At 35.7% G+C, this 15,279-nt stretch overlaps 1 protein-coding gene and 1 long non-coding RNA gene across 3 annotated transcripts in view; one reads left to right on the top strand and one right to left on the bottom strand.

Annotated features, from left to right (window-relative positions):
* Positions 1–3,132: 3,132 nt before the first annotated feature.
* On the top strand, positions 3,133–5,998 carry LOC101739400 (uncharacterized). The gene is made up of 2 exons (XR_209759.5): positions 3,133–3,322; positions 5,697–5,998. It is a non-coding gene; the product is annotated as an uncharacterized LOC101739400 (long non-coding RNA).
* A 6,532-nt stretch (positions 5,999–12,530) lies between these two features.
* LOC101746686 (nose resistant to fluoxetine protein 6) overlaps positions 12,531–15,279 on the bottom strand; it is a 43,007-nt gene continuing 40,258 nt past the window's right edge. For both annotated transcript variants that reach the window (XM_062669594.1, XM_004933798.5), the window contains 3 exons: positions 13,979–14,121; positions 13,230–13,332; positions 12,531–12,675 (listed from right to left, as the gene is read on the bottom strand). In XM_062669594.1, coding sequence (XP_062525578.1) covers positions 12,590–12,675; positions 13,230–13,332; positions 13,979–14,121 — 332 coding nt within the window. In that variant the 3' untranslated portion in view covers positions 12,531–12,589. The remainder of the gene's footprint in view (positions 12,676–13,229; positions 13,333–13,978; positions 14,122–15,279) is intronic.

The following is a 15,279-nucleotide window of genomic DNA, read 5'->3' as shown; positions in this document are numbered from 1 at the left end:
TGACTTCTACGGTGACGGAATAACATCGTGTAATAAAAATAAAAACCACAAAATCATGATTTTCGTAATTACTGGTAGGAGGACCTCTTGTGAGTCCGCACGGGTAGGTACCACCGCCCTGCCTATTTTTGCCGTGAAGCAGTAATGCGTTTCGGTTTGAAGGGTGGGACAGCCGTTGTAACTATACTGAGACCTTAGAACATATATCTCAAGGTGGGTGGCGCATTTACGTTGTTGATTTCTATGGGCTGCAGTAACCACACACCATCAAGTGAGTTGTATACTCGTCTGCTTATAAGGAAAAAAGTGCAATATCAGGCGTAGAATCTATCATTATACAAAAATACTTAGCATATTGCACCTTACTAGAGATTTGTTACTATATGTACTTCATTCTGCATCAATTAAGTTATTTCGTTGTAGACTTTTTTAGATAAATACGATGTATTTCCACTACCAAAGTGCGCGTAATTTTAAAGGTTCAAATAAAAGTGGATCAAATTCAGCAAGAAGCTGTACTATTCCAAAAAAAGCTTTCATTATGAGTATCTCCGATTCGTTTTGAATTTCCACGAAATGGCAATATTTTTATTGTTAGTGATATATTGCAATGACTCGGTATAAAAAAACCCAGTACCTACGTAATTTCCTGATCGAGCTTTTTTATTAGACGTTTATCAACACGCCCGTGAATTACTACTCGGGCTTTGACATAACTAACGTTAGTTTTGTGATTTTCACAATTTTTACGACTTTCGATGCGTGCTTTTAAGTTTTTCCAGTCACAAAATCCTTCACCAGTAAAAGCGTTTGTTTCAGCGCTTTTACCAAATAATAAGCATGGAATACAAAATACGGAACCTTTAGTTTCTGAATCACCACTCACGACGTTGAATCTCTCCATTTTTCAATGTACCTTGAAATTAACTTTGGAACTATGTCATTTTATACCATTATAAAAGTTTTTTGATTTTTTTAATCCGTATTATCATTTCGTGGTATACCGTTCATAGTTATAAAATTCCGTATATATTTATTCGAATTCCTTTGGATCATTTTTAAATCGTAAAATATCAGTTGTTGACTGGATTTCTTATGTTGTGATGAAGAGAAATTTGACCCTTTTTGTATCTTGTGACGGAGAAGAGTTAATTTGTACTTCTTCGCTATCTTGTGCTGATGAAGTATCTTCTAATTCCGCATATAAAAAAAGAATTTTAAACAATTTATATTAATTCACTTATTATTAAAATTAAAACGTTATATCGAAAAAAAGCTATTTATAATTATAACAAATACCTACAACATCATATGAATAGGCTGGTTGTTGGTCACTAGAATAATTTGTTGAGCTTGTCATAAAATTTGATATTTTTGGTGTTTTTTTTAGTAAACTGTCTCTTTTTGTAGATTCCTCTCCTTTTTTACGATATTCTGCACCACTAAGCTTTTTTGGATAGCCACTCATATTAAATTAAAAATAAAATAAGCACTATCACAAAATTATAAAAAATATCTAATGACAATTTGAAAGTAATCAATAAATATTTAGTTTATTATATAATAAATAACAATTCTTTTTTTTTTTTTTTAAGAAACGAAATAAAATAATTCGTGTCTAGTAGACATGAAGAGCATTCGTAGAACTGGAACAATTGCTCAGAGTTTCTTTACTTTTTTTCGTCCCTGAATATTGGCATTACAAAAAATTTGGCGCCCCTCATATCATTACTCACGGGCCTAGACGTTAATTCATCAATGTATATACATATAATAAGTTAGTAATATATGTATATAATAACTATATTGTTAAATATCTAAATTAGCAAGAATATACAAATAGGGCTAATAATTAAATAACAAAGAATGGACATCATGGTTAATCACCTCTCTGCTTCGCTGTACCAGTGGGATAATGAATTCGACATGATATCCACTCTTTTACTCTCAATCTTACACAATTTACCTTTGAATCATATTTTTTTCAACATTTACAACAAATTTCGATAATACTTTCACAGATAGGCGTCTTGTCAACTATTTTTCGTTTTGTGTATCAAGTAAAATACTATAAATTTATTTATTTATTTTCTTCCTATACTTATGCTTTAAGCAAGTATAGGCAAATAAGCATGCAACCCCTCTGAGTTCCAGTAGGCAGCAATATTCATGGTATTCGGCAATTCCTGTACCAAGACAACCTACCATTTACGAGCTTTTTCGTTTGAAATAAAACATGTCATAGTGTTTACTAAACAACGCGGAGGTGAGCTTATTCAAGAGACCAATAGTTCGTGGCAACAACGCTATCTAGAAGTCGAATCTTGTTGAAAGCAGTCATTCTGACATTGAATTGACATTGACAGATTGAATCATTTTAACAATCTGAAAAAATCTTCCTTTCAAATTTTCAATGATCTGATGCCGGCCCTAATGTGTTACCGCCAATATATATTTTACTAGGATCCAGGCCACCTGGGAAAACAAATCCATTGTCTCCCAAAACAGATCTTGTCCGATCCCCCAGATCCACTCTCGGTGCCTTTAGGCTCTTCAAGCACCGGTCACCGTCTTCATTGAACTCGTGCGAAATAGCCAATAGACACAAACCATTGCTTTTCTCGTCGGAGCTTCTCAGTGGGTCGCGATTCTGATTTGGTAGTAGATTCAACGAAGCGCTCCTACTAGGGTTAGTGTCAACAATTCTCCCAGGTTGAGCCTGTGAACTCACCTATCGATCCGCGAAAACTTGAAATAGCCCCTTTGGCTATCTAATCGTTGGTAGGGGGTAGGTTGGTATTGGTAAGGGGAAAAAAAGAAGCTAGAATGTACTCTCATAAGTGCGGTACTTTGTTGGGATGATCGCATTGTACATGACATCGTTATTAGCATTTGAATTTGATAATATACTTAGATTTTTAAATACGATCTATTTATTTATTTATTCAAAACTAGTTGTAGATTTATTTCACTAAGTGTCATTTTATTGTCTATAAACACAAACAATTTTTAGTACCTACCCATTTTTTATTAACATCACATCTAATGTCGTAGTAAATAAATATTAACTAAAATAAACATTTGCATATGATTTCACGATATTATAATAATATAGCGTATGTAGAGACTACAGATATCATTACAAAGTATAGCCACATTTTGCGTTATAAGGAGCAGTAAATACGTTACTAGTACTAAAATGCTATTTTTGTACATCACGTGAACAAAACTATGAGATAACGTTTGATTACACGCTCATGCGGAAGTTTTGATTCTACTGGAATTACTAGCAGAGCTGATACACACTGAACCGGCTGCCAATGTACGTATATTCAATTTAAAAATTCACAATCAAATTCATAAATCTTAATGTAAATATTGCTGTGTAATTGTGGTAGTTAAATTTCTCCTGGTTTTTAGAATAACATGGTTGAGGCGAGGTCTGTTAATGAGCACTTTATGTGAGCCGATCAACATTGTTCATTGCAGCAACATTGTTGCTCGCATGACGATCAAACTAATCCGTAGACACGACCTACCGAGTTTCTCGCCGGATCTTCTTAATGGATTGTGTAGGGACACAGCTTAGTAGCGTATGCGGTTTGTACATCGCTTGCATTAGTCAATCGTACATAGCCCACGTCACGTCAGACACTTATGACAACGGAGTAAATTTTGAACTAACTTGTTCTATTAATAAAGGGCAGTTAACACCCTTTACATTGTACCAACAACCGTACAGTGTAAAGGTTGCGCGATTCCGAGTCGGTGGTAGACTATGCGAAGCGCTACACTTGCTAGGGCTAGTGTTAACAAATTCTCTCAGGTTGAGCCCGTGAGCTCTTCTACCTGTCCGCGTGTAGCTGTAATTGCCCCTTAGTCTATCAGCGAATAGCTAAAGAAAAACAAAACCTAACAGACAGTGCGCAGTGAGAATAACAAATAACTCAAAATGAGTACAAGCAAAATAGTAAGTAATAAATAAATACATCCCAGAGATATTGCTTCGCTGATCCTTCTCAGGACTTTGCCCATAGCTTTCCTGCCGCGAAGTAATCAAGCTACTCAATTTTATGATTAGAGGGCCGATTTTCAAATAACAACTTAACTTCATATCTCTGTTTTTTTTTTTCTATCAGATTAGCTAATAAAGACGTAGCTTTTTTATGAATAAGAGATTACTGGTGGCCCAGAGGGCTTTCCAGTTTCACCAGGACAGGTGGGCGAGCAAATTCTCAGCCAGGAGGGGTAGGATTTGCTAACAACTGCCCGAGCGCCTCCGAAGGAGACCTAACAACTCAAGAGAAGCTGCTTCGCGAATGAATCTACTACCGGATCGGAATCGCGACCCGCTGAGAAAATTCGGCGAGAAACTCAACGGGCTGATGTATGGGTTAGGTTGCATGTCGAACTCTTTGCCGAGTTCGACGAGTACAGTTACAGGGGTCCCTAAGCCTGCACTCAGCATTAGAGTTGAAGCCGTCTAATGAAAGAGTTATTAGATCTGATGGACCCGTAAGGACGTGTTAAGACGTAGCATATCATAATATTATAATATCCTGATGGCTTACTGGCGATCGTACTGCTGTTCATCATCATAACACCTTTTTTTTATTAACTATAGAATATTGTCATGTCAGAATCCATCAAAAAATCCTTCCGCTCATTAAATCGACTTCGTGAATTAACTCAAATCACCAAGGACAGTGTATACAGTGGCTGAAGTCGCAAGACAACGACAATCGCTACACAGTAAAATGTTAGAAGATATTTGAGAATTTACTAATGAAATCACCATTAACAACTTTGCAATAAGAATAAACGGGCTTAGTATAAAATTATCTGAAGATATCCACGATTACGCATGCTGGAATTACATTCACCTCTCTGTTACCATATTGTATAGTCCTAAGTGTTATAATTTTTTTTTCATAACTCTTCTGCACAATTTCAACTGTCTAATAAAAGTCCCCAGTTAAAGTTAGTCCAACATAGAACAAACTGACGGAATAAAAGACTCGTCAATATTATAGAGATTACTTTGTTTTAAACATAAGTGCAAAATCCTGAAAGAAATAACCAAAACAGTGTTTTCAAACTTTCAATTTAGTCAAATAATACTGTTACTGTACGTCACTGTAATAATGCTGTTTCAATGACAAATTGGATATCCAATAAGGATCTTGGTCCTTGAATTCGTTAACAAACTTAATCCTTGGACCTTCATCAAGATACGACATGTGCTAATTAGAATCTATGTATGTCTAGAACTTACAGCTTAGTTAATTAGTGAAATGCGATAGTCAACGGTTAGGTAATCACTAGTAAATCAACTGCCAACGGAAGATTCCATTTTTTTATTCCATTCCATTTTTTTAAATGCATGCATGTGTATACATATTATGTCTGTATATTGTAGCGCGCGTGTGTGCTATTCACCAAATATTTGATCAGACGTAAGCTTGTAACTTTCATTTTGTGTCAAATCATTCTTGTCTTCGATGTTGTCTGATCTCCTCCTCCTTCGCATGCCATCTGCTCCCATTATTTTTCTTTGGAGGACGTTTCTTCATCTTCCTCTGTTTTCAGCGGTGTGTATGGTATCGTAGACTGTGGTATCCTGTGCGGATTTGGTGGTACAAACCGCAGTATTTTATACTTTATTTTATTTAAAGCAAATTAATAAAACATTCCAGGTTTTTTATTGCAACCTTCCGGCAGCTAAACTTGGTAGCAGCGCAGCAGAGCGGTTGGTTTTCAGCAGTTATCGACCGAACGAGGAGCAAGAGGATAATTACGTATTGTATAGCTGTTTAGATTCGTTTACTTTGCTTTTGGTTGCATATCCATAAGTAGGCACTTCGCTATGCCTAATAATTCAGATGACAAACGTAAAAAACAATAATTTCTTTATATAGTTGTTGTTCTTAATATAGTTATGGTTATTAATCAATTATTATAAATAAATAAAACCTTTAAATAAATTTGTATAAATATGTATAATTTATTATTAATAAATAAAACGGTCGGAAATGCGCGCATTCAGGCCCTTTTCAGTTCTAAACTGCTATGTCCAGTGCTTAATGATCCAGTGGGGCTTAAAGTGCTGGCGTCGGCACATTTTTTGATCAGGCGAGTGTTGTTGGCTTTACCGGCAGGCAATATACAACAATTTTCACAACTTTTTTGGAAATGTTGTGCCAAGATTACCTTCACTTCAGCAGCGACAAACGTGGTTCAACAGATTGAAATTTAGTAATCGGAGATTAAGTTCTAATTAAATCCAATGGACCGCCGTTACAGTGGGATCTAACTCAAAACGCTAAATTGAAGCCTGCTGCGGATGTGTCGTGCGAGCTGTTAAAGTTGGTAAATAAAAATAAGGATATGACGCGTCCTGTCGTTAGGTTTGTCCGCTCCCAATAGCGTTGGACACAAGTAAAGTTTTTAACATAGAAATTAGCTCATAATAAGATTACATAAAGGTAATTTTCTGCATGATCTTTTTTTTGGTGATGATCTCCCTTTTAGTTATAGATCATTTTATTTTGAATAATTTATTAGAATCAATTTTAATATATAGTTAAATACAGTCCGCTGTAAACTTGAATCAACAAATATTATAATTGTTATTGGTTTCGTAATGGGAAATCCGGGCAGATTTCGGTGGAGGGGAATGTTCGATTTTGAGGTTTAAATTTTGAAATCTCCCGCCTTCTTGCCCGATATTCGTTTGTCCTACTAAGCTCGATTTATCACTGCAGTAATGCATAGTGCTAGTATTAGCACTAGCGGAAATAGGCGGAGTGGTGGTACCTACCCGTGCGGACTCCCAAGAGGTCCTACCACCAGTGGAGACAGACTTAAACAGCATCAGCAGATGTAGTTAAATCAGTATTACTAAAACCCCTAAATTTCAGTAAAACTGAGTTATCAGTGATAAACTTCTAAGGTAATAACTCATTTTTATAATCATGTTCGACAGGAGCGGTCCGCGCTTATGAAAATACTAGCTTTTGCCCGCGACTCCGTTCACATGGAATAGTTACTTTGGCATAACGCTTAATTTTACCTCCACTTCATTTACGTAGAAAGTGAAAATATTTTTGAATTATAGAATGTTAAGGAGCCATTTAAACCACTATTTTGAAACATTCTTTATTGATGCTCCACTTGTATTGGCCTTACTGTGATGTTATATAGCCTATAGCCTTCCTCAATAAATGCGTTATCTAACACTGAAAGAATTTTTCAAATCGGACCAGTAGTTCCTGAGATTAGCACGTTCAAACAAAAAAACTCTTCAGCTTTATAATATTACTAGCGACCCGCCCTCGCTGCGCTTCGGAAACTGTAATTTATTATTAATTTCTCCACTATTTAATGGATGTTATTATACATATAAATCTTCCTCTTCAATCACTCTATCTATTAAAAAAAACCGCAACAAAATCCGTTGCGTAGTTTTAAAGATTTAAGCATACATAGGGACAGACAGATATAGGGACAGAGAAAGCGACTTTGTTTTATACTATGTAGTGATATAGTATATGTGGGATTCTGATTGTTCTTATTTTCTTTTTATGTCACTTTTATAATGTTGATAGATGTCACTGTGAAGTAAAATTAGATGATGGGTCAGTTGTCAAAAGGAGAAGTAAAGGATCGTACGACGTTAAGATTGTTTTAATTATTTTGTGTGAATTTCTGCGGTAATCTGCACCCTACCATTCATAAATCCCACAACTTTTATGGGGGCTCGTCCGGGATATGAAGAAAACATGGTGTACGGTGTAAAACTGTGAATATTAGATGCCGCATAATCACCAAGCAAGCTGTCAAACATCATCTGTGTCAATCAAGAAGAGAAATAAAATATTGCCATACTGAAAAAAATACCCGATATTTGGTAGAATTTTACCATTTGAGGGAACGACGATTATTTTATTCAGAAAAATTTATGAAGACGATTGGTTATTATTTTGGTTGATAAAAGACGAAACAATTGATACAGAATGGCACGACGAAATCAGAAAGACAATGAAGATTTGACAAAACCCAGTTCAGACGATATTACCTCTGGAAACAAACCACGGATTTCTTTTAATGACTTAGAGAAATCAATGACGCCCTTTACCGGAGATGATACCTACCCGATTGAGACATGGATAAGTGATTTTGAAGATACCGCTACGTTAATGGAGTGGACTGAAATAGAGAAAATTATTTATTCGAAAAGACTTCTCTCTGGTACAGCAAAGTTATTTCTGCGATCGTTGGGCTCGATAACATCATGGGTCGTACTTAAAGAATTATTAAAAGAAGAATTTGCCCCAAAACTCAGTAGTGCTACCATCCACAAAAAATTAGCATCACGCAAGATGAAAACGAGTGAGACTTACCAACAGTATTTTCTACACATGAAGGAATTGGCTATGCATGGGAAAGTTGAAGACGAAGCTATCATAGAATACGTGATAGATGGTATCCGTGACTCTGAAACAAACAAATCTATTTTATACGGAGCTACCGACATGAAACAATTTCGAAAGAAACTGGAAGTATACACACAAATAAAGGAAAAGATGCACTATAAGGCTGCTGCTCAGATTACGCCCACGACGACTACAGGACGCAAGCCCGTGTACACTAAGAGATGTTACAACTGCGGTGATTCTAGCCACCAATCATCGGCATGCACAAATGGAATAAAATGTTTCAAGTGTAATGAATACGGACACAAATCAAACGAATGTCAGAGTACGATGAAGAAGACGCTTAAAATCCAAGATGTAAGCGACTTTACTTCGAATCTTCGTCAGCCATACAAGAAAGCCAAGATTAATGATATTGAAGTTACTACTTTTCTTGACACCGGAAGCGATGCAAATTTAATTCGAGAATGCTATTATAGAGAAGTACTGTCAAAGGATAATGACTACGATCCGAACAATACACTTAATTTATCAGGAATAGCCGAGCATGAAGTACGCACAAAAGGATCTTTTACAGCAAGAATTGAAATGGATGATGTGACTTTTGAAACAAAGATTAACGTGGTAGACGATGACGTAATACCGGTTAATATTTTACTCGGAAATCCGATATTGAACGAAATTGAAATTGCATTTTCCGCTGATGGAATTTCAGTGAAGAAGATATTACACCTGACTCAGATTAATGATTACAAAGAAGAACTTACAGACAAATATGATATTAAGACGATGAAATATAAAGACACAATTAAGAAATTACTGGAAGACTATGATGACTTAAAGACTACGACGAAAGAATCAAATGTAAAACTTAAAATTATACTTACCAATGAGGATCCGATTCACCAGACTCCCCGAAGACTCTCACCTCTAGAGTTAAACATAGTAAATAAACAGATAGAAGAATGGTTAGATCAAGGTGTAATAAAAGCAAGTAAATCAGAATTTGCAAGTCCGATAGTATTAGCGAAAAAGAAAAATGGAAGTTACCGACTATGCGTAGATTACAGAAGGCTCAACAAGAAAATTATCAGAGAAAGATTTCCACTTCCGCTTATAGAAGACCTACTCGACAAACTGAAAGAAGCACAACTATTTACGTCACTAGATTTAAAAAATGGATTTTTACACGTGAATGTCAGCGAAGAAAGCCAGAAGTATACTGCATTCGTAACACCACAAGGACAATATGAATTTAATAAAATGCCATTCGGTTTGTGCACAGCGCCGTCCGTATTCCAACGATTCGTTAATGATATCTTTCAGGATTTCATTCTAGATGGCACTGTCCTAGCTTATTTAGATGACCTAATAATACCTTCTAGAACAGAAGAAGAAGGAATCAAGAAGATGAAGAAAATACTTGAAAGAGCGCAAGAATATGGGTTGCAATTTAATTGGGAGAAATGTCACTTTCTGCAAAGAGAAATTCAATATTTGGGTTATATTATTTGTGATAATCATGTAAAACCTTCTACTGAGAAGATACAAGCTGTTGCAAGGTTCAAGAAGCCGGAGAATATAAAAGGACTAAGGTCATTCTTGGGTTTAACTGGATATTTTAGAAAATTTGTTAAAGATTACTCAATCATAGCAAAGCCACTGACTGATTTACTCAAGATGGATGTAAACTTTGATTTTGACATTAACTGCGAAAGAGCTTTTGAAAAATTAAAACAGATTTTGTGTGGTTCACCAGTTTTACGCATTTACGATTCGAATCTCGAAACAGAGTTACATACAAATGCAAGCATAGATGGCTACGGAGCCGTTTTATTGCAGAGAAGCCCAAAAGATAACCAGCTGCACCCGATATACTACATGAGCAAAAAGACTACTCCTGCAGAAAAGAAATATCACAGCTACTATCTGGAAATTTTAGCAATTGTAGAAGCAATAAAGAAATTTAGAGTTTATTTACTTGGAATTCGTTTCAAAATTATAACAGACTGTTCTGCTTTAACCATGACGCTACAGAAAAAAGACTTACCTCATAGAGTTGCTCGCTGGGCACTCCTCCTTGAAGAATTTGATTACAAAATTGAACACCGATCCGGAACACAGATGAGACATGTAGATACATTGAGCAGATACCCTGTTAGCCTGATACTTACCGAAACTACTGCACGCCTGAAAAGAGCACAAGATGATGACCTGAAAATAAAACTATTAAAGAAGTTGTTAGAAAGAGAACCTTATGAAGATTTTGTACTAGAAAATGGAATATTGTGTAAAGTTAAAGATGGTACTAGACTTATTGTTGTACCTAAGAAGATGATAAATGAGATAATAAGAAAATGTCACGAGAAAGGCCATTTCGGAATTATAAAGACGGAAGAATTACTAAACCGAGACTACTACATTGAAAATAGCAAAGAGAAGATACGATCAATTATTGATAATTGCGTGGAATGCATATTAATTTCGCATAAAAAAGGAAAGAAAGAAGGATATTTACACCCGCTTGATAAAGGGGACACTCCATTGTCTACTTACCATGTTGATCATCTTGATCCTTTGACATCTAAGAATAAGAATTACAAATACATTTTTACTGTTGTAGATGGTTTCACAAAATTTACGTGGATCTACCCAACCAAAACTTTATCGACGGAAGAAGTACTACAAAAACTCAGATTGCAACAGGAAACTTTCGGTTCTCCAGAGCGAATTATAACAGATCGTAATGCTGCTTTTACTTCTAATGATTTCAAAACATACTGTAACGAAGAAAACATAACACACTATGTAATAACTACCGGTCAGCCGAGAGGAAACGGTCAAGTTGAGAGAATACACCAAATAATAATAAACGTGCTGAGTAAACTCACATCAGACGATCCTGCAAAATGGTACCGACAGATTGGCAAAGTGCAACGTTGTTTAAATGGGACTTACCAAAGAAGTATTGGGATGACACCCTTTGAACTGCTTACTGGAATCAAAATGAGAGACAAAAGTGATGATATTCTAAAGTTGATAGAAAAGGAGAATTTAGTATACTTTCAAGACAAAAGATCAGAACTTAGAGACAGAGCAAAGCAAAATATTCAGAAAATTCAAGAAGAAAATTGAAAAGTTTACAATCGCAAAAGACGAGAAGCTATACAGTATGAGATCGGAGACCTAGTAGCGATTAAGAGAACACAATTCGTTCAAGGCTATAAGCTACATCCGAAGTATTTAGGACCATATCAAATTATACAGAAAAAAAGGAATGACAGATACACCGTGAAGAAGATAGGAGACGGTGAAGGACCTATTAACACCACTAGCTCCGCTAACATGATGAAACCATGGTCTAATGGTGATGACGAACAAGAATCGCATTCATCCGGGCCAGATGAATAATGCAGGATAGCCGTGTGGGATTCTGATTGTTCTTATTTTCTTTTTATGTCACTTTTATAATGTTGATAGATGTCACTGTGAAGTAAAATTAGATGATGGGTCAGTTGTCAAAAGGAGAAGTAAAGGATCGTACGACGTTAAGATTGTTTTAATTATTTTGTGTGAATTTCTGCGGTAATCTGCACCCTACCATTCATAAATCCCACATATATATAATAGTATTATTATGTAAATGCATTCGAACATTTAAAACTTCTATTTCCAGAGAGAGTGATTCTCTATGCGTTTTATGTCATACGTTTTATGAGAAGCGCTTGGAGGAAGTGTTAGAAATGATTCTGCCTTCTTCATTTTATCAACGCACTACTCGTTGGCCGAGCAGATCTCATTCCTGCTTCCCAGTATCACCATATAGAAGATAATTTTTGCCACGTACCGTCCTTCTCTGGACTGAACTCCCTTCCGAGGTGTTTCCCAAGTGTAGAAATAGGAGAGTCTTCTAGTCTAACATCGGTTTAGCTGTGCTAGTTTGCTGATGTCCAAAATTGACGCTGACTCACAATCAGGTACCAGGTATACAGGTACTATCAATAACTCCAATATCACCAATAATAATAATAATTGTAAAGCGTATTTCATAATCAAACGTTAAATTTTTTAAGTTGTTTAAGAAAAAGACCTCAATCAGAGTTACTATTTTTTTATACACCAAAACTACAACGCGACTATAAACTAAATCAATTCTACAAAGTTGTTTTGAAGGATTTTCCGTCTTCCACCGCCTCTTGCGGTTCTTCATTTGAGCTATTCTGAGTATTACTCTTGATGCCTGTAACAAACAAAGCAAGTCCGTAACAAGGCAAAACTACTTTTTACTGGTGGTAGAACCTTTTGCGAGTCCGCGCGGGTAGGTACCACCGCCCTGCCTATTTCTACCGTGAAGCAGTAATGCGTTTCGGTCTGAAGGGTGGAGCAGCCGTTGCAACTATACTGAGATCTTATAACTTATATCTCAAGGTGGGTGGCGCATTTACTTTGTAGATGTCTATAGGCTCCAGAAACAACTTACACCAGGTGAGCTGTGATAAAAAAAAACAAGAAAAAACAAAACAAAAAAGTGTTAGCTGTGAGCCATCCAACTAAGCAATAAAAATAAAAAAACAGACCCTAACTAATCATGTAGTATGTAGATAGCTTTTTTATTATACATATTGTCTTCGTAGACAAGTAATTAAGTATACGACACGCCAAATGGTGAGTAGTCAATATAGCTTAGGGACTTCAGCAATGCTAGGGGCACAATCAAGCCGCTGTCTACCGATATTACATTACAGTTTAGCAGGTTGAGGAGAGTATGAAATATTAAAAAAAATTATAATTTACCGAGAAGCATTTTCTGTAGCGTGGAGCACGGAGCATCAATCACGATGCACATAGCAAAGGCAACTAGAATGGTCACGCACAAATTATTGAGGTATCTAAAAAACTGTAACAGAAAAAAGCATCTACGATCAACCATATTATCACCACACCTCTATTTTACCTGTCCAGATTAAAAGTTTGTTTCATTACCTAATAACATTCCGTATTTGGAATAGGCAAATATATTAGGTGTTTGATAAATTATTATTTTTTATTCATATCGGCCATTATTATTTGTCATTCATTATTAAAATTTTCATGGCTTCAATTAAATAAACAATTGTGATAATTTGCTGATATAATTACCAAACACCTATTTTAAATACCAATTTAACGTAATGTCGAATCTTGTTTCATTAGAAAAGATTCTGAAGTGAGCATAGATTACAATTATTTTTTTGTAGATTACTTTAGTACTTTTACATCACTTTAGTAATGCGTTTCGGTTTGAACGGTGAGGCAGCCCTTGCGACTATACTAAGACCTTAGAATTTATATCTCAAGGTGGGTGGCGGCATTTATGTTGTAGATGTCTATCGGCTCCAGTAACCACTTAACACCACATCTAAAATAAAAAAATAGCCACACCGCAACTGGTTTCTAGGAATCAAAACGCAGCGAGGTACGTACAATTGGGTATTCAATTTTTAAAAATCGGCAAAGGCAGAATTCTAACTTAGTAATGTAATTTCATTTACGAAGTGACTTACCGTTTCTGTGCCTCCAAAATAATGCGTTTCTTTCCAAGAACCATGGAAGATCATAAGCAAAGGTAAATGTATCAGATAAACGGCAAATGATAATCTAGCAGGGATTTTCCAAATTTTCAATGACAGGAACCAATTAATTGGACCTGTGAAGAATAATACATAAAAAAGGTAGGCATGCAACTTAGTGCACGTGAATGAAGTGAAACTTCTTTTTCGATGTGTAGTATTGTGGTTTTCTTCATTTTTCATCCTTAAATCAGATTGCTCTTGTAATAGGGAATGCTGTCTATAAGAGATTCCACATCTTCAATTCGTCTTTATATAATATGTTTTAAATTATAGATAGAAAAATAAATAAATATATATATATATATATATATATATATATATTTTATTAAATACTTTATTAAAATATTGGACGCTACTCGTTGCTAAGGCTCGCGCTGGCCTGTAACAGCTATACTACGCGCATGCGTTCGAGTGCCAGGCACTCACTCTCGCTCTGTCTCTTTCTGGTGTGGTAGTGTTAAACTTTTAGCGCAACCTTGTGGGAAGTCGCATTAGAAGTTTCACTTCAAAAAATTGACTGTATTGAAACTTTAAAATAAACTTAAGTAGCTATTTAAACAGATGAGATTACATAGGTGTTAAGAGATTGTTGGAGTTAATATCTAGTACTAACTAGGAAGCGAAGGCAAAAGGTTGTAGTCTCTACTGTATTTCATACATAGTAAGTAAGACACCACTACTCAAGATTTAAATTAAAAGAGAGATAGTTAGGAAATATCAGACTACTGATACTACAGATGGATCATATTTTTGGCTCGAGCAAACATGCCATAACTGGATACTTAGTATAATAGAAATCTAATTTAATATCTTCTATCTAATAAGAATTAATAGAAATAATAGATAATCATTTGTGTTCAATGATGGTAGATTTTATTCCACAGTTTGGTATTTAAAGGATCGTTTTGCTTTTTGCCATTTGTACAAGTTTTGTACTCGTAAACTAACAAAAAGTTATGACAAATAAGAAAGCCTGAAGTCATCGCAACATAGATTTTTTTTAATTTTTTTATTGCTTAGATGGATGGACGAGCTCACAGCCCACCTGGTGTTAAGTGGTTACTGGAGCCCATAGACATCTACAACATAAATGCGCCACCCACCTTGAGATATAAGTTCTAAGGTCTCAGTATAGTTACAACGGCTACCCCACCCTTTGAACCGAAACGCATTACTGCTTCACGGCAGAAATAGGCGGGGTGGTGGTACCTACCCGTGCGGACTCCCAAGAG

Source organism: Bombyx mori, chromosome 8, assembly GCF_030269925.1.
Source record: "Bombyx mori chromosome 8, ASM3026992v2".
In the NCBI taxonomy this organism is placed as follows: Eukaryota; Metazoa; Arthropoda; class Insecta; order Lepidoptera; family Bombycidae; genus Bombyx; species Bombyx mori.
Note: the sequence above shows the minus strand (reverse complement) of the source record. Positions and strands in the feature narration are given on the sequence as shown.